Here is a 27,112-nt window from a genome sequence, read left to right as displayed (position 1 = left end):
AAAAATACAAAGCTTAGTGCTCGAACACTTGCTGTTCGGGACCCAAATCCTTTAACCAAATACAAGCGGAGAGATTCAATTAAAATTATGATTTTGCATAAATCGAGAGCATGGGAACGGATTCGGGGGAGTCGCCACAATTTGTATCTAATGAATCACTTGGCCGCAGCTAACCGCAAATTAAATGGTCTTCGACAAAAGAAACCCATGCGCTGTTAACTCGGATTCGTGGGCGGCGCCAAGTCGAAATGAAAAATGCTGGGTTGCCTTTGTTATTGCCACTGGATTTTCGGTTACGACTTTATCTTTCATTTGTGGTTAGAAGTGATGAATGAAAATCCCAAGAAAATAAGCCAAACCAAAATGCGTGTGCCAGAAAACCAAAATTGGAAGATGGAGGAGAATTTGGGTATGAGAGTTACCAGACTGAAGTTCATTAAATTCTTAAATCCGTAAAATATGCAAAGGCGTGCCCGGGCAAAGCAGATTATCAGGGGGCAACTGCTGCAAACTGACTTTTAATATATGATAATTAATTCATTATCGATGCTGTGACTCTGAGACGGGCCAGACGGGCAGCCGAGACAGCGCTGACAAGGATTTCACTTGCAATTAAAACGAACAAGGCACCAGAGTTGCAGTCCCAGCTCCTTGTTCTCCTGGCAGACAGACAGGCAGACGGGGCTCCTTCGAGGCAGCTTTCATTCATTAAAGCGCGCCCCAAACTGAGCCCCGACATGGACTAAAAACTGATTATCTGCATATAAGCCAACTAAAAACTGGATACAGCCGGGCCACTCGGCCAGCCTCAGCGGCTTAAAGGCAAAAAATAATTGCCCAGAACTGTTTAACATATCACGAGAGCCGGGATAAGGGGGCAACTGCCGTCGAGTGAGTCTTTTATAAAAATTCGCAACATGTCATTGGTGCCGAGATGCCGTATCGTGAGGCACCCTCAACTCCTGCGGACAGAGAGCATTGTCTGCTCAGGACATGGACATGGACATGGTCGGGCATCGACGTGGACATGTCAATGTCTATCTATCTGCCGCTGGCCCACTCGTTCTCCTGTCTCCGTAGTTTACCGTCTCTGATCCATATCGCCTGAAAGTTAACGCTTTAGCGGCTTAAACATGGCTTTTAGCGTTAATTAACAACGAATTTTCGCAAAAATGCAAAATGCGCAGAGCAACAGGAAGCTGGCTGAACAACAAGTAGACAGAATGTTCGGTGACACGAAACCGATAAGCCGGTCGGCCAACCGCAACAACATCGATGGGCTAACAAGTCGAAAACATCGAAGTTCAAGGACCCTCGAGGGAGATTTGCATTCCCAAATGCCGTCTGCCATTCGAGGTTTTTTCGCATTTTTAACGGGCAGCATTATTCATGTGGATGGGATATAAAAACTGTTATAAGGCAATTGTGTGCCAGTTAATTTACCATTTTATTGATTTAATTTAAGCCTCTTTGAATGTTTGCTCATTTTAATTGGACTTGAGTTAAATTATTGCTTCCACTCCAGTGTTTATGTCGTTAATGGGAATTTATTTACCAGGTTTAGCTGCTCTGAAAATGATTTAATTTATCGTTCACATTCTTCTGGTAAACTAAACAAAATGTAGTTATCTTTATTTCTCTTTTATTAAATACATTTTTATTACGATGGTTTTATTGTAACATTGATGGTAAAGTAATAGCTTGTTGCCAAATAAGATGGTTGCAATATAAGAAAATACTTACGTGAACAAACTAGTAAACTAGTTTTCAGAAATAAACGGATAACAATGCAAATGTTTTAATAAAATATTCAGTTTTTATTCAAGCAAACTAAAAATTAACAAAATGGTTCAAACATTCCTTAGTTAGATAGATCTACTATATACACGCATATTGCTAGTTTAGGCCAATATTAGACTGCATTACAGTATTACACAGCAGAGGGTCAAGCGGTCTCTCTGATAAGCTAAGATAACTTAAACGTAGACTAGACCATTAATTTAACTACGTACTATGTCGATTGGAAGAATCCGTGTAACGCTATAGGGAAGCACTTGGAAGTGTGTTGGAATTGCAAGACCTAGAGCTACAGTAAAACTTATACCATTAGGAAGCACATCTGTCCAGCTGGAAGCTGCTCTATATAAATATATACAAAGAACCTTTCGTTGCTCGTATACCATAAACTTAATCATAAATCACAGTGGCGAGATTTGTTTTTGACGCCTGCCCCATCGGTTCACAACCGATCCAGCGCAGACGTGCGCCTGCAACAGCCAAATGGGATCCCCTGGGATCCGGATCGGGGTCACCCAGCTCATCTCGGCGGGCAGAAGCTGAAGTAGGGGAAGAGCTGGCAGTGCAGCGAGTAGAATCGCTTGGGATCGGTCTTGAGATCGAAGCCGTCCACCTTGATCACGTTCCACTGGTTCTTCATGTGCGCATAGCTGAAGGACACCTGGTCCTGGAACGTATCCTGACGAATGAACTCCATGGGCTCCAAATGCGAATGGAAGTTGTCCACCACTGTTAGCGGCACTTTCAATAGGTGCTCTGTTAAAATACATAAGTTAGGGTTAGGGGTTCAAGGTCTTTGGTGTCTCCAGGCCGAACTCACCTATTATAAAACCCATTGTGACATCATCCGGAAAGCGTATCTTGTCGCCGATGCTGATAAACTTGCCGCCACCTGCTATGGGCAGCATTTTTAAAGTCAGGGCCCGGCTAAGACAGAAGCCAGCGCCGCCAGTGGCGAACCAGAAAGTTATCTTCTTGTTGGTTGTCGTGTTCTTCTGCGGGTCGAAAAAGAGTGGAGAAGGGGCAAGATTAACGGAAGAACTGGCTCATGAATGGTTTCGAAAGAGGATGACTGGACCAAAGGATAAACTCAAATAAATATCCCTTGTTTTTGGTCTTATTTCTGGTTTTTGGCAATGGCCCAGAGAAAATTGACTTAAAATTAAAACTTGAAAAAAAAAAGAATGCCAAGCCAAGCCAAAACCCGAAACGTGGCTTGATTAATTGACCATGTAAATGGACATGTGCGAGCTGGAAACTTAATACATGGGTCTGGCCAAAGCGTAAGCCGAGACTTGACAGGATCTTTCTCCCGCAAATGAAGCGTAAAGTTTGGGGCTTTTTAATTATGCACGCTGCTCCGATCAGGGTTGGATCGTTGTGCCAGTTTTTGAATGGGATTGGCCCCAGTCGTCTACCTGGTCTCTGTTGGCTCACATCCCTGGCTAAACTGGCTAAGCCGATAAAACTATGGCCTGCACATTCATTACGGGATCAGCTGGCGATATTTTAAATGGCCTGGACTGGAAAACGGGTTCAAATTCGGACTCAAACTGGGACTGCGATTCAGACTGCTGGCTGGCTGCTACTTTTGCTATTGCTATTGCTTTTGCCGCGCCAGATCATATCGGTTATTAATGATAGCCTGCGCTGGCAGCTGGAAGCCAAATGGCGGCATAGACAAATGGCCATGGTGGCCACATAAATAACGGCTCCACTCGGTTTCGGGCCGGGCCGTACCGTGCCGGGCGGGCTTAGACCAGAAGATGGAGAAAGGCGATCGCAGCCAGGCTTGTAATTACGAACTATATAGGAAAATAGGAAGAAATAACAGGCATTTGCACTTACGCTGTCCAAGTGGATCTCCAGCGGCGACGAGATGCTCGGCTTGCCCAGATACCAATCCACACTGGGACTATACTCGTCCAGCAGTTTCACCAATCTCGGCACATTGACATAGTTGTCATCGTCAAAGTGACAGAACCATCTGGAAAGAACAGAAAATTCAAACACAAATTAGCATACAATTCGAACGGATGTTTATCTAAAGTTACAACTTTTATTCAGATACTTAAATACTTAATTTACAAGCCACAATGCCCGTTAACGTGGAACTTACGTTGGAAGAGATGACTAGAATTGCTTTGGGTGTGCCCGAGTTGACCCACGTAAATGTGGCAGTATTACACAGTCTGTTGAATGTCTTGCTCAAGAAACTCAACTGCCAGAATGACATGGTGAGCATTCGTGGCTTCGAGGGCAAGTGCATGGAGCGAATCCTCGAGCAATCCAAGATCTCACCCCTTCCCTTTGATGTGGAGGCAATTGTGCCCATTTCCGAGCAACTGGACAAAGTCCAGGAGCTGGAGCAACGCATCAAGCAGCTGGAAACCAAACTGGAGTGCCATTTCCAGCAGATCCGTATTTGCAACAGGGTCAAGGACAAAAAATTCAAGATCCAGCAGGCCGAACAGTATGCCTCGCCCTGCGAGGATCTTTGCACCGTCTGCGATGAGGACAACAAGATCGCCTGCAGTCTGCTGGGTAACATGGATTTCATGAAAAAGCTAATGCGGCGCATAGCCACCCCGATTCTGGACCAAATGGAGGAGGTCAGCAAGAAGCTGGAGAAATTCTACATCACACTGCAGGCTTTCCTCAAGCAAACCGAAGCTCTGTTCAAGCGCTTGGAACTGGTCAAGCAATGTGTGGTGGAGATCGAGAACCTACGAGCTCTTGTCCAGGAGTACAACCTAACCTTCATTGGAACCATGGAGGAACTGCAGGACATGCTGGATAGTAAACTGGACAAGGTGCATATGCCGGCCCTGAAGAAATACATTCGAGATCGCTTCGATGACATTGATCGGCGATTGAGATTGATTGAGGACAAGGACGCCTGTCCAAGAGCTGCTGGATTTATCAATACGGATATTTGCTGCCTGTCCTGTAATAATACCAAGGTCGGTGTCGATGTGGGTCCCCAGATCATGGGCGTTTTCCCTGATGCCCCGGTTAGGAATATGCCCCAGTTGGCGGGTCAGCCTCAGAATTGCCAGAAGACCGTGGTCTGCCGAGCCGTGGAAAAGGAACCCACCCTAATGGTTCGGGTAAAGAATCTCGATCTCAAGGTCATCGCCCATCGACTCAATCGTCCTGCTTCGAGCAAAGTCTGCAAACTACCCGAAGCCAACGATGCCATCTATGGCGTTCGCAATTCCTGTCTTTCTGGTTTTTAACAACCGCTAGTCCCGATCCAAATCGATTCGTTTAGGCAATAAAGCATATATGCGGCCCCCCTCAAGGCTGTTTCCGTTAAGCCGCATAAAAAGTGCACTAATTTAGATAGCAATTACCGGGTTGGAGGTACTGGTAGTGGTATAGCCCGATAAAGATCGCAAGTCGACGACTGCAGCTGCAGTTTTTATAGTGACAAACGATCAGCCATATCCGGTAGCCCACGGTGGACTAATGATGGCATTAAGCGGCAGCTGAAAGGTCCACGCTGACCATCATTATCGTGGGCCCTGGGTGCAGTTCCCTGTTCGACGGTGGGGTTCCCCGGCCTTTGGGGAGAGATTGGTAATGCGGGAATTCGCTTAAAATCCAATGGGGGGTTCGATAAAGAGAAATTTGCAAGTCATACTCTACAGAACTATGGCTAACCAGCTTTAGTACGCTTTCTGTTTATCTTAATCAGCAGCTTGTTTAAATAAAACATTGCTTAAACTGCTTACATTTAGCTTAAAGATTTTATCTATTTAAATAAAGTTCTTTGCGGACTAACAAGATTACATTTTAAAGAAGAGATCTGAAAACAGACTATAAATAAATCTAGTTTTGCAATGTATTATAAGAAATAAGAATGTTTTTTTAAACTTCGACTAAATAACAAAATGTTTTAATTTTCATCTTTAATAAAAATTGTATTTTATTCAAATTTTCAATACATATTTACGACCAAAAAGTGTATTCTAAACTTCGACTAACCAAGCACATTTCTTGGGGATTCGCGACTTTCGTTGAGCTCGTAAGTATTCAATAAAATCGAATCGAATCTTGGAGGATTGGCTTGTCTTGTCTTAGCTTGTCGTTGCGTCTGTTGGGTAATTTAATATAATTTTTATTGCATAAGCCGCGACTAGACGGAGGTGAGAGGGCGAAGGGGAGGTGGATATATTGTGTGTGTGGTACTCAGATAGTAGATGCTACTCCTAAGCCTGGCATTCATAAATTGGCTGCCTGGATGATGTTGCTGCTGCTGTCTGCGACTCTTGCTGTTGCTGCCGTTGTAACTGCCACATGCGATACCTGTGCGAAAAGGCCGCGGCTCCCCAGTTCCTCCCTCTAAGTCCCTCCTACTTATTTCCCTTCCTTTTGCCTTTAGTCGCTTCGTGACGCATAAAAATGCGCGTTTAATTTGCTTAATTATGCACAGAGCATACATAACCCAGTCCCCCTCCCCGATTTCTTCGTGGGCAGCTGCTTTCCCTGTTTTCCAAATTGAAATCTAGACGCTAGTTTATGTTCGTTGTCGTTTAATTAACGCTAGCCCCCCTCTTTGATTTCATTGGCATTTATGAAAATGTTTTCATTCGGCGGTTCTTTCGATTCGGGTTATCGATTCGGGGATCGCTGATGGTGGCTTTTCTCTATTTCTTTGCTCCGAAATTGTTTGTTTGTTTTGAGTTTGTCTGTTCTCTGTTTCTTTGTTTATCTCGGCATCGGATTGCACTTTAATGCACTGAAGATAATTAATTTGTTCATCTTGAATAGGCTCTTAATATTTTCTTAACTGACATTTCTGACATAAATCTTCAACAATTTGAAAGTACTTAGATTTTTTTTTTCAAAAAGTAACTAATTGAATTACATATAAAATAAATTTTAAGAATATGTATTTTTTTTTAATTAATTTTGAAAATTATAAACATTTATATAAAAATTGTTTATATTATGAAAAAATTATTATTTCTATATCAATTCTTTTGAATATTGATTTAATCGAATTCTAGCAGCAGTATCTTGCTGCAATTAATGCATCTTATAACCAATAATAAAACCATAAGCTAACCAAATTTCTCCCTGTGCATATGAATGTGTGGCCGTTGGCCGAGAAAAATTGAAATGCGAAACGAGTGCAAACTTTAGTTTATTTCCATAGCCGTTTTTCCAATTACTCGCGCTGCTGCAGCAGCTGCTGTTGCCATATAGATATATAGTTATACAGCTCTGGCCGACGCTGTTGCTGCTGATGTGGGCAGATTTCGATCAGTTTGCCAGCTGGGCTCTTTCTTCCAGAACCGCCCCGCCCCGACCCACACTTAGCCCCCTTTCACCCACTAAAAAATAAACCCGCTGGCGGGGCGTTGGCGGCTGCGTCGTCATTCCACATTGCAGGCGAAATGAGTTTATGTCTGGGGCCACAATAAAAAATGATTGACGGGGCACTTCAAGTCGGCCGAAGGAGATATATCTGGAGTTGCAGGCGGCCCAAGACGGGGCTTAATAGATTTCGCATTAAGAGCGGCAGGCAACTTAGTAACGAACGAACTGGCCGCGCTAAAAGTATTTTGACAGCCGGCCGGAGATAAGCGATCGCCAAAAACCTCGACAGACGACGATGACGAACTGATTTCATTCGGATATGTTTTTGTTTTTTCGACTCCACTTCTTGACTTCTCTCCTTTCGGAATGAGCCAGTCCCGGGGTCTCCTGCAATTAGCAATAAGTCAGCTGTCATCTGCCCGAACAGCAGAAAGTATCTTTCGGGTCTCGAGTTTCGCGGATTGATACAAATCAATGTGTCATGATGTCTGTGGGGGCAGACAACAAGATATTTACATTAAGCAGCAGTCCGACCACTTAAATCAACCAAAATGTTTGCCTCATTAACAGGGGCAGCCACAATACTGGTGACTGCATCGCGAGCTGAAAGGGAAATCAATCTTCCCACTTCCAATGCAGTTTTCGATGCTTTCCATTTGGAGTGCACGGAGAAAAAGGTTTTTTGACTTGACCTTTAAAGATTATTAAATGAGTAATCGGATATCTTTTAAATCACAGATCATAGTGGAATTTGTGAAAATGGTTTCGTTTTTAGCCTTCTCAAAAAGAAATACGAGTTTTCTTTGTTGAATATGAATGTAATAAATAATAATAAATGTAATATTAAAAGTTACAGTTTCTGAGAGACGCCTTGAAAATACTTTGTTTTGATTTCGTTTTTCCTGCTTCTAATATAAATAAATCAAATGGTACGTATTTTTAGATACAGAAACTTTAAATGTTTATGAATTTATATCATTTTTTCTTTGTGCATTTAAATGAGTCAGAATTTGCGAAGCTGTGCGCCTGCGCATCTACAAAAGCATTTCTCTTGGGCGGCTGGCCAAACAATTGAAACGCATTTGTCAACTGGCGTCGGCCGAGCCTGACAAAGCAAATCATTAATTCTGAGACAGTGTATCCGTATCTTGTGGATGCGCGCACTTGAGCCCGCAAATTGAAGGCAATTGCCGGCGATTATGCGAATGGTTGTGGCTGTGGGTGTGGGTGTGGGTGTGTGTTGGCGAGAGGCGCTAATTGAAATGTAGAGCAAAGCAAAGCCACTTCCCGGATGTGGAGTAGCAATTGCATTTCCTAGTCCAACTCCATATGCATATACATACATATTGCTGTTGCAGTTGCAGTTGCACAGTTGCAATTGCGGTGAAATTGCCTGTTTCCGCTGCCACAATTCCGACAAAGATTTCAGCATTTTTTTTTTATGCGCCGAGCATGTCAACGACAAATGCATGTTGTTCTCCCTTTCACCATTGAAATCAATTGAATAATTGGGATTGTTGTGGTGCTGCCACAAGTGGCAAATAAATGAAACTGATGCGTTTCTAAGCGGTGTGGGGAAGTGTCGCCACGGTTCCATTTTCCCCCCCAAAGGAAAACTGGCAGTTTCACACGCAGCTCTTTACTCTCTCTATAAATAGCTGCCCCTGGCCGCAAAAACCGTGGAAAAGAGGGAAAATTTTCTCACACATTGCGGCCACATAAGCATCTGGCTTTCCACATATGCCACCATGGGCAACCCTCCAGCCAAGAAAGTGCATTAGCAACATCAAACCACGATTAAAACTGTCGCAGCCATAGATGGATTTATACGTATGTGGATCGAGTGCGAGCGACTCTATTATTTTATGGCTCAGTGTGGGATTAACCCCACGTCGAAGACGAAGTCAAAGGCGAAGGGTGAAAAGGGGGGCTGTCTGCCCTGGGAAATTTCCTTGATGAACCGTATCGAAAACCGGGCGAATCGAATTCCCACGCATCCACAGACTTTAAAGTAACATGCAGCATTAACGGCATCATCAGCAGGGCTTGATTGATGCCAATGCCCCAACCATACTTCGGCACCATTTCTTCTGCCCCATTTACATTTTATGCTGTGAATATTACGCATATTACGTGTTGTAATTACACCGAGGGCTCGGAATCCTCCGCTCTTATTATGTCAAAATGTTGATTACGAAACGTGCTCGGTCGAGAGAGTAGCCATGCCAAGTATCCGTGAGATGTGAGATGCGAGGTAACCTCGGATTGCAAATCAGATAAGTGGCCGTTTATACAATTGCCTGACAAGTTTTGCGCCTCAAACATTAGGTGTGGCCAGAAAGGCACACACCCAAATCAAAACGAGCACACAAACGGCGGACAAGAGATAAATTAGAACATGAAACAAATAAATCGAAAGAGATTAGGCCAGGCAGCTTTGAGAAAGGAATTTAGAGTCGAGAAAAACACACAAAACTAATTAATAAATACCCGAAGCCCTGAGCCAAAGGCAAATGTCGCGCACAGTGGGGCACATCGAACCTTTGGCGCCTCCGTGGCCTGGAATTTCGATATGTGTTCATAATTGATGATTGCTGTCGGTTGGATTTTACTTCAGCTCAGAGTGGGAGTTCCGATGGAGTCTTGAGTGACGGGCCAGGTCATCGCCTAGTTGTCTGTCCGTGTGTCTGTCTCTCTATGACTTGCAGTTGCTATTGTAGCTGCTGTAATTTTAATTAAATTGCACTAATTGTTTGGTATTATAATGGATACCCAACACCGACAAGCAGCAACAGCAGCAGCAACTCGGCAACAGCAACTGCAATTAGCCATTCAAGGCGAGCGAAAGGCGTTCCCCGGCCACCGCACAGTGGGGCAAATACTTCATGCTTTATGGCAAATAAATTCACATTACACGGGCACAAAACGCAATTAAAAAAACTGGCTGGATTTGCATTTAATAGTGCTACTTTTGCCCGGGACGCCCCACGGTTGCGCCCAAAACCAATTGGGAGCAACATGTTGCTGCCGTGCGTAAGAGTCGTTCGGCGGCAGCAGCAACATTCGGTTGTAAAAAGCATGGGGGTGAGGCGAAAAAGCAGCGTGGCATAATTGCCAGTTCGAATGCACGTTAATTAACCTCTTTTTCATGTTGGTGCTCTGCTTTTCCTTTGGCCAGGGATTTCGATGTTGCTAGCTGGCGGCCGGCTCTTAAACGTGTCCAATCAACCAGAAGGATGCCCGGCCAGTTTCCTGTGCCACCTGATACCATTTCGTATCTCTTTTTAGCTTTACTTTTGCCTTCCACATGGACCCACTGGCAGTAACAGCAGCCACTACTGCCTCATCTTGCTCATAACTGCACATTTTCATTGCCGACCATTTATTTTGTTTCAACAATTTGTTGTAGTGGCTGTTGCTTGGCTATTGATTGCATGCTCCGCGCTCGTATAATGACAGTTTCAAGTTCTAAGCCAAAACGGCAAGTCAACTTAAGATGAAAGCCAGCCATCCCAGCACCATGCTCGTCATCCTCATCATCCGAAGTCCGAGCATGTCCAAGTTGTTCTAGATTTCTGCATGTTGCTGATGTTGTTGCTGCTGCTGCTGTTGCTTGTTGCTGCTGCTGCTGCCTTTGCTGCTCGGTGTAATTACAAATAAGCGAAGGCAGAAAATAAAAAAAAGAAAAAATATAAAGAGGAGAGGAATTTCTAGGCTGCTCCTTTGGGCGCTAGTTGAAGTGTCTTTTCCAGTTCGCTCCTTTTTCTTCTCGGACTGCGGTCGCTGGACAAGTTTTGAGTGGATGTTGCTGTTGCTGCTGCGTCTTAATTGCGCAAATTAGAACGCATGGCAGCTGCAGCACAACCGGAGAACTGGGTGTTTGTATTGCCCATGGATAGAATGATGGGCTTCTCCTGCGGTCGCTTATTAAAAGCATTAAAGTCTATTATTACGCCAGCAACTGCGGCAGCAGCAAACCACAAAAAGTCATTGCTCTTTCAAGTTGTTAAGCAGAAATGCATCGAAAGAGCATTAAGCCCGCAAATATGACAACATTTTAGGGGTCCAGCCGGGAAGATGTTGCTGCTGCTGCTGTTGCAGAGGCAACGTGCAACCTGACCTCTTAACTCCCCAGCTAATGCAATAATTTTGCATGAAATTGAAGCTGAGCACACGTATGGATATCCAATCAAGGGGAAATTACAAAGTAAAGACGTATATAACGTACATAATGATGAAGCGTTATATTACCGTTTGTATACATATTTGTATTTTATTTAATAAAGTATATGTTTTTGTATTTTAAATCCGTGGCAGAAGTGATTTGGATTTCTAATCAAATATTTATTATTTAGGAAATCACAAAGTTTAATACTACAGAATTGCGATATCTAAGAAATCGATGGAATGCGTTATTCCCGATATAAACACGCAAAATGTATCGATAAATTCATTTTATATTTATGCAATAAATATCCTTATACTGAAAAGCCCATTAAATTAAAACAAAATGCTATCGATATTTATTGCGGAGCACTAAAGATTAATATTTTATCACGCTAGTTTTGGTCGTTATTTTCCGCATTTTCGCCATAACTTATTCTGGATATGTGTAATATAACTTTATACTCACTTTTTACCGCTCTCCAGGAATACATCCAATTCGGCGGACATTTTGCAGCAGAGCGCCTTGCGAAAATGGCCCTGCGAGCATTTGGTGTTGATGAGATGGCCCTCTGAAATGAATAAGGACGAGGAGACGAGGTGAAAGGGCTGATAAAGATTGGTAATTAAGCGGGCCAACAAGAAACAGAAGGAGCTGGCGGCCGTGGGCCCACTTCTATGTTAATTAACTAAAAGGCCAGGCTTCGCAGGCCGCCGAACAGTAGCTTGTTAGTCGAGAATGCCGCTCATATCCAGCGGATACATTTTGTATCGTTTGACAGCCGCCGCCGCCGCTGAGATAAAGATGCTAGTGAGCGGAGGGAGCGGACAAAAAAAGTGAAAAAAAAATATAAAAAAAAGAAAACATAAAAAGCGAAAAGCAGAGCAACGCACAAAAACTTTTGCGCCTTAATTGGATGAAAATTGTTGAAATATTTAAACACAAGACAACGGGGACGGGAACTTATCCTTTGTCCAGCCAGCTCTGCACATAACTCAAAATCCCCGAGCGTGTTTAGCCGAATCCTTTTGGCCTAATCAAAATACCAAAGGAGTCTGTGTGTGTGAAACTTGAGATCGTCTCGGGGTTTTTGGGTTCTGTGCTCTCCGTTCCGAGTTCTTCGTCTTCGGTTCTCTGTCTGCTGGAATATGCAAAAATGAAATACAATTTTTTTTAAGCGAAATTGAAATTTGAACTTTTTTTTTTAATTAAACCTCAAGAAAATCGAAGCGCAGCCCAAGCTGCAATTCAATTAAAATGCGGGTGAGTGATGAAGCTTCCTCACTCGCTCTGACCCTCTATGGGATATGGAATTTATAAACTTTAATCGGTTTTCGGATGGCCCAGACAGTGGCCAATATTAGGCGGTGCTGGGGGCGTGGTCCTGGACTGATGTGAAACTAAATTGAGAACGGGGCAGGCGAAGGCAACGAAATGAAAGGCAAGGGATCGGGTTTTTGGGTTCCGAATCGGGATCGGGATCGAAAGGTAAGAGGTCGGTGTTTGGCCAGGTAAAGAGGCTGTTGTTCTTTTGTGATAAATTTGTTTTTTCCTTCTCGCTCGAAAGCATAATTTTTTGGCCGAAAATCATCGGGGGAGAAGGGTTAAATAACTAATGGCTTCCTCTACTCACTTGTCTTCTCCTGGTAGTAGTGATCATCCGTGTCCGTGAAGAACCAGGTCTGCAAATAAAAGAGAGGGAATCAAAGTTAGGCGATATACAATACAGATTTGCATAAATGTGGTTCATGTAAATTACAAGAAATCGTAGCATGGGAAACGTTTAACTCGCCAGCCTACTCTTCAGTCGCCGGCATAATTATTCGAACACAAAAAACGCGTTTGGTCAGCAACTTACAAGAAAGCGTCCAGCAATCAGATAAGGAAATTCCCACACACCCTGTCTTCAAAAGCGGTTGAAGAAATAACTCAAGCAAAAAGCGCCCCAGAAGAAAGAAACGTCTTTTATGCATCGCTGACTGCGGTAGGGTTCTGAATTCTCAGGAGGTGTATTTCCCGCTCATTAGTGGCTTTCACCAACCACCAACTCGAGCCATTAACCCGCCAGCCAACATAATCTTCCATTTCGCGACATTCCCCGGGGGCCCTCTAGTTTTTGGCCTTAATAAATTTGTTACTCGAACAACTCAATTGGCTGGGTTCCCTTAATAACTTTTTGCCTTTGCCTTTGTGTCAAATCAGGCGAAAATCGTTTTAAAGCTTTGACAACTACACGAACAGCTATCGCTGTTGTTGCTGTTGCTGTTGTTGTTAGCCATGTTGCTGTTGGCCATGTTGCTGTCGTTGTTGGGAAGTAAGAGGTACGGCAACAACTTGGCCAAACAATACGCCCGCTCCACAAGCATTTTGAGCAACGACTTGTAACAGTTAGAAAGTCAACGTTTGCCAGTTTGACAGTTTGCCAGCAGTTGGAGTTCTTTATCCACATCCACACCAGAAACTCCGGCAACACCAACCAAAGTCGGCTGTTGAATTTTCATGGATTTTTACCAGACTTTACTTCATTTTTTTTTTTTTTTTTGCTTTTCCAGCTCCTTTTTTTCTCCACTTTTTTCTTTGAGAGTCGTCGGGATGCTGCCGCTTCTTCCCCGCTTTGGGGCGAAAAATGTTAACACCATGTCGCCGGCTTGTTGTTGCTGGTGCTCCTATTGTTGGTGTTGCCGATGTTGCAGTTGCTGCTGCAGTTGCAGTCCGCACTTGACTGGCTTTTAATTTATGTGACTGTTCCAACTGTTGACAAACAGCATTACAACGTGTTTCGCAAATTTATGGCGAAACTTGGCCGCTCTGATGGAAGTGTCCCATAAATAGAGTTCTTTAGAACGCCAAGTTAATTGAAAGCAGCGATTGGAAATGCGAGATTCACAAAATCAGGGAGGTGAGTAATAGTAAATCTGAGTGGAATGGTTAGAGAGTGAAGCTGGAAACCTAATGATGGTTAAGAAAAAACATCGATTTTACATATGATTTACAGCATACGACTAGCCCATAAGACTCATTTCGTGGTCAGCCAGTTTAAAAATAGTACAACTATTTTTGAAAAGTTATATTTAGTTGTTGTTTTTGATGAAAAACTTTTTCTAAATGAAAAACAAAAACCCAGTTTTTAAGATATTTATACCGATCAAAAAAACCAGCCTTCAATGGAAAAAAAAAACATTTCGAAATGCATGACTTTAAATCAAATATTTTAAAACCTACTTTTAGTTTCAACACAACTTGTTTTTTATATTCTTACCCTATTTATTTAATTTTACATTTTATAGAAATCGAGTATAAGCCAGTCGAAGGATCTATAGTTCATAAATTTGGGCAACACTTGGTGGCAGAAATCTGTTGAGTTTTTACTAGATTTTCATGGCGTGGCATGCACTCAATTGGAACGAAGCGATTGCCACAACAATTCGTTATGTTTTCGGCGCCCAAGAGGGAAAAGCCAACAGTTAAAAAGGCGGCCCAGGAAAAGCACAAGCCAAACGGCAAACACCAGACCAGCTGGCCAACTCCAGCTCCACCAGCTCCACTTGGCCAATATACAACGGCAAAACCGGCAACAAGCAATGCATTTTCAATGGCGTCTGCGTCTCTAACTGCAGCTGCGGGCCAAAGGCAACTGTGGCCAACCATTTGGACAAACCATTGAAGCATTTTCGGCCGCTGGCTGTTGGCGTTGTTTTCCTCTTACCAATCCGCTTTGTTTTTTTTTTTTCTCGGTCGCGCTAAAATTTAATGCCCACCCTTGCAAAAACCCCTCTCCCTCGCCACTCCTCAATTCCCGATCCTCACCTGGACAAGCACGTGGGGTGCGGTCAGCTAGCCGCGCATTTTGTCTGCGGTTGCAGCTGGCCTTACATCTAGACCAGGCCCAAACTAAGCAACTCGGAAAAAAAACCCCACAACTCCGAAATAAAAAAACCGTAGCCAAACGGCGGCTTTGTCTGCATTTTTCTGCATTGGCCTGGCCCAAAACGAAAAGTGGCCGAAATTATAATCTATGAGCAGGGGGCGTGGACAATGGATATGCTTTCCCAAAAATTGTCCAGTGCAGCCTCGAAGACCAAGTGAAAGTTGCCAAAATGAATAGTCTCAGGATGTGACTAATTTCGTCAAGACTTCCAATAAAGTTTAAGATGGCAAAATGAGTTTATTGATCGACTTTAGGAAGTCACATTTTAGTGAACTAATAAAAAAGCTGTTAAATTTAGATGGCGGAATTTCGGGCGATATTAATTGTACCAAGGCGCTTACTGTGGCTATAAAAAATAACGGAATGTGGTCTTATTTGCAATAACTTTGAAATAGTTTTTAAATTTTATGATCTCATAAACTTCACGTACTAACTAATGAACTATTTAAAATATGAGAGCATCGATAAAGATTATTTTCTGAGCCAGTAAAGAATAATTATTTTTTAAGGAGGTTATAATACTTAAATACTTAATAAGCTCCAAAGTTCATTTATTTCCTAGACCCAAAAAAAACAATTTAAAAACTATAAATTATTCTCCAAGAAGTCATACCCCTTCCTAGACCGAAGTGCTTACCATAACTATAGGTTCATAAGCACCAACGCACACGCATCGCTCAATTCAGGAAGCGACCACAAGTTCTGGGCGTTTCGCATTTTGCGTAATCTTCTTCAGCTACAAAACCACAAAGCCTGAGATTTTAATTATGGGTTTTCGGGGTTTCTCCGTGAGCTCGCTGACCCTTCCCCCCGAACACCTGCCCACCCCGGACCTCGGGATCTGTCTTCACCTCAAGAATAAGCCCCGGGCAACTGAGGGCACAAAAGTGTTAAATGCTCACAAGAGAAACAAGCAAATGAATCAATTACGTGATTGGTTGTGAGTCAAATCAACTCTCTGAAATCGAATAGAGAGGTATTCAAAGAGGTATTCGACCCAGCGTTCAATTAATGCGATGGCAAAGTGATTAAGAGCCAATCAACCGGGATATTCTGAAATCGAATTCTGTGCGGATAAACAGCAAAGGCCATCCTCCTTTATGTGCATTCAGATATATGCTCACAACGCAAATATGAACTGACAACGAGAGCCAATAAAAAAGGAAGTTGCATGCGGGCGTTCTGGAATTAAAAGTGCGATGAGATGGGTGGTGGTGGGAGGGGGGTGTGGTGTATTGTACTGACGTACTGACGAAATTGTGTCGCCGCCAGCGGATGAAAAAGCAGCAACAATTGAAATTCCAATTTATTGCGAATTGAATTCAATTGAAGAGCATTGAGAACAGAACTCAAACAGAGCAAAGGCCCTTGCAAAAGTTCAGGCACGGGCTGTTACTATATGATAAAGCCCCGAGTGGCTATAAATGCGCTTTGTACAGTGCGGTTCATTCAGGTATCAATTTATGAACTTGGGAGACAAAATGTGAATAAAAACGTAGGACTATCGGTAGAATACATTTTGCCATGCCTCTATAGTTTCTTAACTAACACAATACTTAAACGTCTTAAGCTTGGAAAATATGGTTTTTTAAATGTTTAGATTTAACTTGTTTTTTTAATAACCAATATTGTTTTTTAAAGGGGTTTTTGTCATTTCGAACTAAACTTAAACAATATATTATTACATAATTTTTGTGGTCGCTTCATAATTTTTTGTGGTCAACATTACACTTTCGATCCGCACTGCAACAAACAAGTACTATATAAACATCTGTTGGATTTGTATTCTATCTTGTGTGTTGGCGGCACACTTTCGGTACCGACTATTGTCATTAATTGGCCTTTAATTGGCATTGCCTGTTCCTACACATAAATCCGGGGGAAGAAGGCAAATCAAAGCGGGAAAGCTCAAAAACTTGAACAACAAGATCGGACCAAGTGCGGATGGCAGTTTCCTTATTTATGAGCAGCTGACGCAACCAGACACGTTATGGTACTAGAACATATACAGCACACACTGCAGTGCAGTACAGTGAGCCCCGTTTAGTGATTCATCACTGGCTTTTGGACGGGTCTGGCTGTCAACGTCCAAGAGGCCAGTGATTCAGCCGTGCTCAAAGTCACAGCAGCGACATTAAAGCGCAGACTGCAGAGCGGAGAAATGCCAGCAAAGGAGCCGAGTTAATGAGATTTAAGCCGCAACTGTGGGACATGCCGCGTTATGAATTTAATAGCCCCAACTGGGGACAGGCGACACCAAATAACAAAGAAAAAAAAAACAAAAATCAGCACCGAGTGGTCTAACAGAGTTTTACGACATTGTTTTTCCAGGGAGCCGGGGACCAAGTACATGTGGGCCTAATAAAATGCGACGAGCTTTAAAGAAATCCAGTTTTTTTCCCCAGAACCAACGTGAATAAAAAGCAAACTGGTTAACTGGTTCCGTTCGGTTTCCATGCGAATCAATCAAACAATAAGTCAGGCAACCGAAACTGAAGCTCTGAAGCTTCATTAAAAGTAAATGGTAAATCAAGACAAGCAAATCGAGACAGCCACCCACAGGAACACTCCGTGGACAAGCTGTCAGTCCGTGTTCGCCGATCTATCCGCGGATACAGAGATCCAGTGCTGACATTTGACATGCGTCCGTTGGCCCAACAAATGAGGCACAGACTGCGACTTCGACTGCGACTGCGACTGCGAAGTGCCCCTGTGCTGTGGGCATGCAAATCGGGCTGAGTCGGAAAAAAAAAACTGGTAGCCAAAGTCAGTTCAGGTCGAGACTAGAGTCGGTTCGATGGAAAATATCCAAGTGGAAATAAAAACGAAAATGCAAAACGATTTCCCCCTGTCTAAGCCGCAACGGGCATTCAATCAAAGTCGAACTGCAGCAACGGCTCTCCAGTTTTGGCCAAAACTGTTTACAGTAATTTATGCTCATTTGTAAGCATGAAAAATTTGAATCATTCATCAAACGTCCGACAAACAAGGAGGGGGGTAGGTCGTTGTCAAGTACCAGATCTCTTGATCTGTAATGGTAAACAGAGTTGCTGTGTTTCGAGTGATACATTGACCTCCAAAATATGGCTAAAATAATTTTAAGGTTTAATAATTCTTCGGTAATAGTTTATTTATGACTGTGCTTGAGTTCTTCACCAAATTTTTAAGATTTATAAAGTCCAAAAGCATTTCACTAGCACTGAGAAATAAATTATATTTTTAGAACTTAAACTTAATTTTATATAAACAGAATCTTAATCTATACCCTTTTTATACTAAACTTTAAGCTTTTAATTCACAAGGACTGTACGATTTTACCATTTGATATAACCTTTTACTTGCCCTTTCATAATTCATAAATAAATTTTATTAAAACTTTTACTCACAATGATGTGAGTTAGGCTTTAAAATTAAAATTGCTATTCGAGTTTTTAATCTTTAATCTCGTGACGCTCCCAGAGAAATCAATTTCAAACTAATTCGTCTAAAACATACACATGATGTACAAACAAGTCTCAACCGAATTGGCTTGTATAAATACATAAATTCATTTAAGCAAATAATTACTTTAATTTCAATGAATAAAATTGGTAATAAATAAATGAAAGTCAACAATAAAAGCCTGCCAAAGCTCCTATTTAATAGTTGCTCCCAACGGCTTTTAAATTTGTTCATTTTCCCAATTGCAGCCATTTCAGTACACCCAAGAAATGAAGAATACCCACGTCTTGTGATCCCCATTCCGAGTCTTCCTGAAAACAAGCTCAGCATTGATTCGACATCGAGTTTGCCAAGTCAGGCTTTGCCCTTTTATGGGCGCTGTCTTGACAACAACAAACAAAACATTAATCAACAGCAACAACAACTCGTCGATGACAACAACAACAGCAACAACAAGAAGAGTAGCAACAAGAAGCAATTACAACAAATTGTTTTCAAACGCTGCTGCACAGCCAATCAAATCGAACGCAACTTTGAGTTGTTGCCTGTCGCTGATCCACATTGCTGTTAACCACACGGCAAATGACGTGCAACAACATGAGCCACAGAGTTTCCATCAAAATAATTGGCCAAATCGGAAAGAAAACCGAGGAAAAGATGAGGAGGAGGCAGGCCAATTGTTGCCGGCGATATGTTGCCGCTGTGAAAATGTTGCAAGTGCAAAGGAGCAACTTTTGTTGCCAGTTGGCCAAACTGAGCTTGTTGCCAGTGAATGTTGTTCGAACGTTTAGTCTGCAAATTGTGCTGGCCAATCGATGCCGATAACGATAACCACTTTCAGGCAAAACCAAAAAAAAAACATTTTTAACCCTACACCTACCCACTTACCTCCTTTTTTTTATATTTTTTAAGCCCCTGCAGTTCCTGAGGGGTTTGCAAATATGAGAGAAAAAACCCCTTTTATTGCCGCTGCTGCTGTTGTTTTTGCTGTTGCTGTTGCTGATGGCAAATGCCTCGAAACGTGCTCGTCAAGCATTTTTACAATTTTCCAAAAAGGTACAATACACACACACTGGCATGTTCCTTTGGGGGTTATTTATTTGTGTTTTCGGTTCATGTTTTTGTTTTTGTTTCGTTACTGTTGTTGCTGCTGTTGTTGCTGCTGTGACTTGCCTGCAATGCCTGTCAGCAACGACGAGTGCAGTTTTGTGTAAACAATAACAAAACACATTTGTGACGCGTGATTTTGCATAAGTTGGCACCACGTTTCAGACAAAATTGCTGCCACAACAGCAACATCAACACCAACACCGCTGCAACAGCAACCTGAACAATGACAACAATAAATATCCTTTCACCACATGAAAACCCATTGAGCGGCCGGAATTCGATTATATTTTTGGGTTAGCAGTTTAGCACTCAATGAAATCATAAACAAAAGCGATCGTTCAGTTTTTTTTTGTCCACAAAAACAAATGCTATTAGCCATATTCGAAGTCGCTAATCCCCAAATGAAAGAAGACATTTTTATGGCCAATTAAGAGACCGCCAAAAAAATCATAAATAGCCAGACATAAAATTAACTAACCAACTTAACGAAATCGAATCAATTCCCGCCAGCTTAAAAACTCATTATGCAAATTGGCCAAACCCAAGCCAGAGTTGCCAAATCTTCGAGGGGAGATCTCGGCCAACCTTTGGAGCTCACCCCACTTAGCCAATTGTCGCCCACCCACCGACCTGCCAGGAAATTAGCTCCAACTAATCGCAGATCGATCGTTAGATCGACGGCAGACTCACCTGATCGCGGGCCAATTGGAACCAGGTCTTGATGATCAACGCCAGCCGGGTGTCGTGATAGTTCTTCGTCGTCTTCACGCTGATGAAAATGTCATCCAGCTCGGTGACCGGCGGTTGGGGCGTCGCAGTCACCGCTCTCTGGGACAAATCGTGGAGCAGCTCCCCATTCCGGCTCCTCCGCGCCAACTCCGTCAGCAAAGTGGCCGTGGGTCGCTCACTGACCTCGATGTCGCTGAAGTTGAAGCTGCGGATGTCCTTGCGGATTATGACGGTGGTGGGGGAGGCGGCCGGAGCTCCCGCACCCGGTTGGGTGGGCGTGGAAGACTGCACGTACTCCTGGAGCAGCTGGTCGCGATGTGTGGTCACGGGTTCACTGGCCAGAGCATCCACCTGGCTGTGCGGCACCTGCAGAGAGAGAAATTTTTGTTAGTTTTCGATAAAGCAAACTTCAAATGGAATCAAAAAGATGCTGTAAAAATTAAATTCTTTGATAATCATGAAAAGTAATACTTTTAATGTATATAAAAAGTATTTTTTTCATAATTAGAAAGAAGACAATAAATAAACATTTTATTTAACATTTTTTTTTTCTGCAATAACATTTTTTAATAAAAAGAAAGTAAAGATTACTTTGTTTTTCTAGCTTATCTAATTGTTTGTTAATGCCAATTCAATGTCTAGTACAGGGTTAGTATAACTTTTTAAATTAACCAAACCCCGAATCTTGGCAGCATTTCAGAAAGTAAAAAACAATATTAAAGCCGTTGAACAGTTATTCTTCATATTTTGTTGTATATAAAACGAGTAAATTATTGAACTAATAAAAAAATCGAATCTTTCTTTGTTCATTGACTTTCATAATTATATGCATCACATGTTGTTCCTTGTCTTTCAACCAAATATCCCTTTTCTCGCAGTGTGAGCCGGAAGAAATATAGCAAGTGGCGGGGGGTTAATGTAAATTTGTTGTGTAAATCGCACGTAGGGCAATAAAAAGATGAAGACGCCCCCGCTCTATCGGAGACACTCAACTCGAACTCGAACTGGGACTGGGACTTGGACTGGGACTGGGACTGGTACTCCCACTCCTCGGACTCAACTTTAGGCATTTTCACCTGGCAAACAAAGGCGAACTTCAATGGCAAACAACAATGGCAAACAAATGAGCGGCAGCAGGCAGAATAAACAACAGCAACACCGCCATAAATGCTGAGTAAGAGCAAACAAACCGGGATCGGGATTGGGATTGGGCTCTGGATCGGTATAGGTATAGGGATTGGGATTGGGATTGGGTTCGGAATGTATGGTACGGGGAGACGAGAGACCACTGAGATTGCTTAGAATCGGAGTGAACTGCTTGATTAATTTCCACTGATAACAGGTTCATTTGCTTTTGTTGTCGGCGATTCTTCAATTGCTCTTCTTTGAGATTTCCCCAGCGCTCGTTTTAATGGCCCTCCATGGAATCGGGGACAGGTGGGGCATGGGCACAGAGTTTCGCTTTGATTGAAGCGCAGATAAAGGCCAAGAGAAGCAGCTCGAATAGGTAATACCTCGGGTGAAAGACAGCCAACAGCCAAAAGGCAACAGCCCAGTTCTAGCACTCTTTCCCTATGCAAATCGGAAAGCAACTTCCGCTATAAATCTAACACCAGCTTCCCTCTTTTGTCCCGAGGAGATTTCTCTTTGGCCCCGCTGGTTTATATTGCTTCACACGATATTGTCTCGTTGATAGCGGCCACAAGTTGGGCTCATAGAATTTTATTGCCGCACGATCGACGGCCAAACGGTGTTCAATATAATGGCAGCTCCCTAATGAGGAAATGATGGGGAGCAAGACGATGACAGTGGCAGGTGTAAACTGCCGTCGTCGCCGATGGGAACCTGAACCCGATACCCCAAAGCAATTAAAATGTTGAAATATTAATTTGGCAGCGGCTGAAATTGCGAATATGGGAAATCGTACGGAGATTTGCCCAAGAAAGATAGCGAACTAGTCGTGACTTGAATGTGAGGGCTTCGGTTGAAAACAGTGAAAGCCGCTGCTGAGTGGGTTATATAACTCGGAGAACGCCTCTTTCAATTAAGCGGGTTCCGTCAATTCAAGGTTTGGATTGGATTAGAATGTGAGCCAGTTTCCAATCCCCGACATGATGCAAGTGCGGCGTACCCGTACTAGTATGCAAATCAAGTACACGGACTATACGGACTACAAACGGCAATGCTTTGTGACACTTTTGTGGGATTTGCGAATTACTCGAACGTGATGAAACTGTACAAGCACATGTACAGATACAGATACAGACTAGAGTTGCGAATTCAGATTCAGTTAGAGATACAGATACAAATGCGACTCCGACACGTGTGCCCATATATGCAGGCCGCCTGCGCACTCCGTCAGATACAAGATACAAAATACAATATACAAGCTACACAGAAAATAATTATAAATTTCATATGGGTATCAATATATTTAACAGGCAAAATAACTTCTCATACCCAGAATATTTGCCTGCAGTTTGTGTTTTTGTGCAATTGACCAAATATAGTTCGCCACACTGACACAGAATTTAAAATTTAATTAAAATACTAGCATCATTTATTTTCGGTAATTATTGAATTGTTTGTTCTATTCTATTTAATTTCATATTAATTTATTATATAATGGCCTTTTTATAACATTTCGTATTAAGATTATTCATTAAGATAATTATTTATTTCTGTGTACAGCATACAAGTACCGGGTGAAAGGCGATCTAATAGATATAAAGCCGAAGCCAATCCCAAAACAAATTTAACACGGTCCGAACAATCTGTGCCCCCCCACCACGCCCACTCGAATGACTAATGCTTCATTAGCCAAGTGATTAATATGTTTATAAACATTGCCATGTCAATTAATAACGAGAAAACCAAAAGAATCGGGCGGCGAGGTGCGAGTGAATGATATGAAAGGGCGCCAAATGGAATCTACCCCCGCGCGACCTGTGCGAAGATTAATTGAGTTAAACTTTGGTCCCATAACGGAAAACATAAATCAGCGAAATCGAAAATCAAAGGCATATTCCCCAAAAAATGCAATCAGAACCGTGCGCCTCCAGCTGGGCGAGCGGGAAAAACTTCATTAAATGCTGTTTAACAATATTATCCGTAAGATACGAATCTAAGATAAGATACACACAACAGCAGCCTGGCTGCCAGGCTCAATTAAGCGACCACCAAAAGATACCCAGATACTCTGTGGCCCAGCTGCAGATACTCCTTTTATCAGGCGCCTTCTGCAGCTTAATGTCGTCAACTTTTTCGGGCTGATTATGTGAGCGGGCTCGACAGAGGGATTGTGGGGCACGAAAGGTAGCTGCAACCAGCTGCACCAAGTTGGCCATGGGAAGAGCAGGCAGGTGCCTTTGGCCTGGCCAAAAACAGGAATCACATCATCACAGTCTTTGTCTCTGGCTGCCTCGAAGGTTTCTTCTGGCTGTTGCTTTCCTGAAGCTGATTTGCATGCTCCTCAGCTCAAGAGTTTGTTAATGTTATTATGTATTTACCTTGCACACAGCAAAAAAATTAGGAAAAAGTTGTGGCAACGAAATTCTTTTAAAAGATTTATTTTTTGCATGATATTTTAATTAAAACTTAGCTTTATTCAGTTGTAATTGCTTTATTCAATTGTAATTGGCCTGGAGCTTGATAATATGTAACACATTTTAATTATGCTTTAGCTACATCCACAATCTATTATTGAATCATTTTTATTGAACTAATACACATGGTTTAATATCAAAATTAGTTGTTAAGGAACATTAATTAATTTTGAATCATTATTTTGACCATTTATGGTAAAGTCGAGTGACTAATATATTTCATAAATAAACGAACTTATTTCAAATTCGATATTCTCGTGTCAACACGCAATATAAATACATTTACATTCAACAATATTCGAATTTCAAACCCTCAGCCTAGTTTTTCAGCTTATTCCATAATAGCTTGAAATCCTATTCGGATGTCTCACCTTTCGACCAGTGTAGCCACAACAAACTACTCAAATCAATCAGCCACTGATGGCCATTCGGCGCGCCACTTTAAACAAATTCATAAACAACCAAATCGTTTGACGATTATTATTCATTTCGCTTATGATTTATGCGTCAGCAACACGCGACATGGCGACCTGGCGACGTGAGTTGCAAACTGGACATGGGACATGTTACTGGGAACTTTCGAAAGGTGGGGTTTTGTCCACCCGAACCCCCACCTAATCTTGAAATTATTGCTTTATCAGCCGAATGCCAAACCCAGTTTAGTATGTGTCCAGTCAACTGTTCAACAGTTCAAAGAATCGAGCCAAGCCAAATCAACAAACAGCAATTTTTGCGCAACATTTAGGAACAGAAAAGAACACTCATAAATAAAATACAAAAAAGAATTAAGCAAATTGTACATGGCATGCAGTTTTTAACTGGGACAAGTCACAGACCTCCGATGGAAGAACTTCAATTGAAAAGAACAACAACAAGCACCGGTTGTCGACAGTTTTTAATCCGGCTCAGCATTTAGTAGTGCGATGTGTGTAGCACTAATTTCTGCCGAGTTTCCGGTTAGACCCCAGTAGAGAAAAAAAAATAAAATAAAACAACTGGAAGATCCACAAAAGCAACATCAACAACATTGTCCGAAATTAAACAACATGAAGTTTTTAATTACACTAGAAGCAGCATGCGAAAACATTACTGAGGAAGGGGCACAATCTCACAGAAGCCCCGAAGTTGAGCAATTGAGTTGCAAATTGTGGAACCGGAAGGTGGTGAGGGGGGGATTACATGGATACTTTTGAGGATGCAGGAGCTGATTCAATTATGAGCTCTAAACTCTGTTGCCAGGGGCGAAAAGTTGAAGTTTCCAAAGCTTGGATTACTGATCGAAGAAAGGGAACGAACCTTTACTCAAACTAAATTTGAGCTAGAAAATGCCTTAATTGCAAATAAGTAAATTTTGCTGAACAAACTACGACCATTGCTGATACAAAAACTATTAGCTTTGATTTGAGTCCGTTGAATAAACTGTTTAAGACATTTTAATAAAATTGTAAAACCACAATAGTTTAAAGTAAAGACCTGATTGAAAATAATTTTTGTGTTGTATTCTCAAGAGTTAAAAATATTTCTAATATGTGGACTTTTTATTAAGAGTATTTATAAAACAAAAATTTATATTCCTTATTCTAATTTCAATCATTCAAAGGTGTCAAAGGAATGCAGGCACTCGAAATTGTTTACTATTTTTGGATGCAATGCGAGGGGATGTAAGCCAATTCCCACGGACCTCAACTATTTGTTATCTGTGATGCGACTGACAGGAGTTTTCACTGGAGGAATCCGTTTGGCTCCACCTCCTTGTTCCCCTCTCAACCTCACGTTCGTAATATTAGCACACAATATTTTATTACACAAAAATTTATGCAAAAACCGAAGTAAAAAAGGAGAACAATAATAAATGGGGAGAGAAGACAGGGCTCAGAACCCTGACAGGCCCTGGAATCGGGCATCTGAAAGCTTTGGCGACGCTCTGCCGACGGCAAAAAAAATGCAGAAGAGGTAGGCTGTTGCTCAAGGAATCGAAACTTGGTATACTCTTGCAGAGCTGTTATTCCATTGGTAGTTGTGGAATATCAATTAATAGGCTACTATATGCTTATCCGAAAATTTTGATTTAAATAAATTTATTTTGATATTTCCAGTTTTTTTGTTGATCTATCTAATCATCGTTACAACTTAAGTTAAACAACTATAAATCGGAAAAGGATTTGCTACTTAAATACATTTTTTTTTCATTTCATTAAGAAATGATAAAAACTTTAAGCAACATCAAAGATTGGCTACAGACTGATAAATCCAACTTTAGAAAATACTCCTTCAAACTTTTTAATGTATTTTATATCTCTAGCGCTAAGGAATGTACCCTATGAAGAGTATATCACTTAAAGACTTTTTTGCAAACATTAGAGCTTAATTGTGATACCCCCAATAAGGGTATAAAATCGCAAAAAACCGAAGAACCGAAACTGTTTTATATGCAAGGCAAGGGCGTAAAAGGTTTTTTAACGGCCAAAGCCGGACGTTGGACGCATGCGCAGCTGCAAAAGTCGCCAGCGTTGATTTATGAAAGTGCACGAATCGTCGTCGTCGGGATCAGGATCGAGAATCGGGGATCGGGTTCGGGGATAATGCAAATTGTCTGGCCTCTGCAACTTATGCAGATCAGCAGTATGACAGTTTCGCGGAGCTACAACACCCACGCACTGAACATATCGTTCGCCCACTCCCGATCAGAACTCACTTGGATGCCCGGATATCCGTAGGCGCTCTGGTAGAGCAGCAGGGTCATATAGACGACGGCGACGGCTAACATCATGGCTTGCAGGATTCGCTTGAAACGTTGCGGCAGCGAGAGCACAGTCAGGCTCATCATACGATTACGGGCCACTACGCGCACATCGAAGCCCCTTTGATCCGATCACTAGGTTTTCTATTCGTTTATTCGTAACTTTTTATTTGTATCAGGGGTTCTTGGTTTTACGAATTTTTGATTTTCGAGTTTTGGTTCTTTCGTATTTTTCTCAACACGCGCGCACTGACGTCTTGCTTGTTGCA

The 27,112-nt window shown here is 42.1% G+C and overlaps 2 protein-coding genes across 2 annotated transcripts; one reads left to right on the top strand and one right to left on the bottom strand.

The window, feature by feature from the left end:
* Nucleotides 1–1,796: 1,796 nt before the first annotated feature.
* Nucleotides 1,797–27,112, bottom strand: LOC108038157 (fringe glycosyltransferase). Its single transcript, XM_044456709.1, has 7 exons — nucleotides 26,799–27,112; nucleotides 20,460–20,864; nucleotides 12,924–12,972; nucleotides 11,759–11,861; nucleotides 3,646–3,784; nucleotides 2,618–2,792; nucleotides 1,797–2,553 (listed from the first exon to the last, which is right to left on the bottom strand). The coding sequence occupies exons 1-7, from the start codon at nucleotides 26,928–26,930 to the stop codon at nucleotides 2,318–2,320; spliced, it is 1,239 nt and encodes a 412-aa protein (XP_044312644.1). The 5' UTR covers nucleotides 26,931–27,112; the 3' UTR covers nucleotides 1,797–2,317.
* On the top strand, nucleotides 3,791–5,142 carry LOC108038156. Its single transcript, XM_017114888.2, has one exon. The coding sequence runs from the start codon at nucleotides 3,894–3,896 to the stop codon at nucleotides 5,034–5,036; it is 1,143 nt and encodes a 380-aa protein (XP_016970377.1). The 5' UTR covers nucleotides 3,791–3,893; the 3' UTR covers nucleotides 5,037–5,142.

This window comes from Drosophila rhopaloa, unplaced genomic scaffold, assembly GCF_018152115.1.
Source record: "Drosophila rhopaloa isolate 14029-0021.01 unplaced genomic scaffold, ASM1815211v1 contig_150, whole genome shotgun sequence".
Classification (NCBI taxonomy): Eukaryota; Metazoa; Arthropoda; class Insecta; order Diptera; family Drosophilidae; genus Drosophila; species Drosophila rhopaloa.
This window is presented reverse-complemented; position numbering and strand designations above follow the sequence as displayed.

Bases quoted from the DNA above. Each gene is read 5' to 3' on its own strand.
- LOC108038156 (XM_017114888.2), top strand. From the start codon at position 3,894: ATGCCCGTTAACGTGGAACTTACGTTGGAAGAGATGACTAGAATTGCT.
- LOC108038157 (XM_044456709.1), bottom strand. From the start codon at position 26,930: ATGATGAGCCTGACTGTGCTCTCGCTGCCGCAACGTTTCAAGCGAATC. The intron at 3,785-11,758 runs GTGAGTATAAAG...TGTTCTTTCCAG, and splicing joins TTCCTGGAGAGCGGTAAAAA to ATGGTTCTGTCACTTTGACG. The intron at 2,554-2,617 runs GTGAGTTCGGCC...GTATTTTAACAG, and splicing joins CACAATGGGTTTTATAATAG to AGCACCTATTGAAAGTGCCG.